Raw genomic sequence first — 937 nt, 5'->3', positions numbered from 1 at the left:
ATTCACCAAGGACAGTTTCGAGCTGCTGCGAACGCCACGCCTCACCTTCTCCCGACGATCGACTTCGCAGAACAATGGCGGCGGGTTGTTCAAGGCCAAGCGCGCCATGGAGCAGTTTTCCGTGCTGCTGGCCCGCCAGATCGACACGACGGTTGGCGGAACCGGCGACAGCGCCGGCTCGGACGACTCGGAGGAGAGCGGCATCAACAAGACGGTCGACGGTATCACGGCCTACGTCAACAAGCTCAGCGTCCCTGCTGCCAACACGTTCCTGATGGTCCTGCTCATCATCGCCATTGTCATCGCCGCCATTGTCGTCAGTATTCTTCTCGTCAAGGTCATCCTCGAGTTCTGGGCCCTCTTCGGCAGCTTCCCCAAGGCCCTGTCCGGGTTCCGCGAGCACTACTGGGGTTCGATTGCGCGCACCATCACGTCTCTGATCCTGCTGCTCTACGGCATCTGGGTCCTCTACTGCATCTTCCAGTTCACCCACGGCGACTCGTGGGCGGCCAATACGCTGGCCGGCGTGACGCTGGCCGTCTTCACGGGCATCCTCGCCTTTTTCGCCTGGAAGATCTGGAACACGGCGCGCAAGCTCAAGCAGGCCGAGGGCGACAGCTCGGGCCTGTACGAGAAGAAGGAGGTCTGGGTCAAGTACTCGCTCTTTTACGAGTCGTACAAGAAGGACTACTGGTGGCTGTTCATCCCCATCATCATTTACATGTTCGCCAAGGGCACCATCATCGCGGCGGGCGACGGCCACGGCCTGTTCCAGGCGTCGGGCCAGCTCATTGTCGAGCGCTGCTGCTGATTCTGCTGCTGTGGAAGCGGCCCTACGAGCGCAAGTCGGGCAACGTCATCAGCATCACCATCCAGGTCGTCCGCGTCATCTCGGTCGTGTGCATCTCGTCTTCGTCGAGCAGTTTGGCATCGCGCA

General features: G+C 60.9%; 1 protein-coding gene across 1 annotated transcript; it reads left to right on the top strand.

The window, feature by feature from the left end:
* Positions 1-106: 106 nt before the first annotated feature.
* Positions 107-811, top strand: VDBG_04450 (DUF907 domain-containing protein; the record flags this gene model as incomplete). The annotated part of the gene is made up of 1 exon (XM_003004798.1): positions 107-811. One exon carries the CDS (start codon positions 107-109, stop codon positions 809-811), a length of 705 nt encoding a protein of 234 aa, XP_003004844.1.
* Positions 812-937: the final 126 nt, after the last annotated feature.

This window comes from Verticillium alfalfae, genomic scaffold (genome assembly GCF_000150825.1).
Source record: "Verticillium alfalfae VaMs.102 supercont1.5 genomic scaffold, whole genome shotgun sequence".
Classification (NCBI taxonomy): Eukaryota; Fungi; Ascomycota; class Sordariomycetes; order Glomerellales; family Plectosphaerellaceae; genus Verticillium; species Verticillium alfalfae.
Note: the sequence above shows the minus strand (reverse complement) of the source record. Positions and strands in the feature narration are given on the sequence as shown.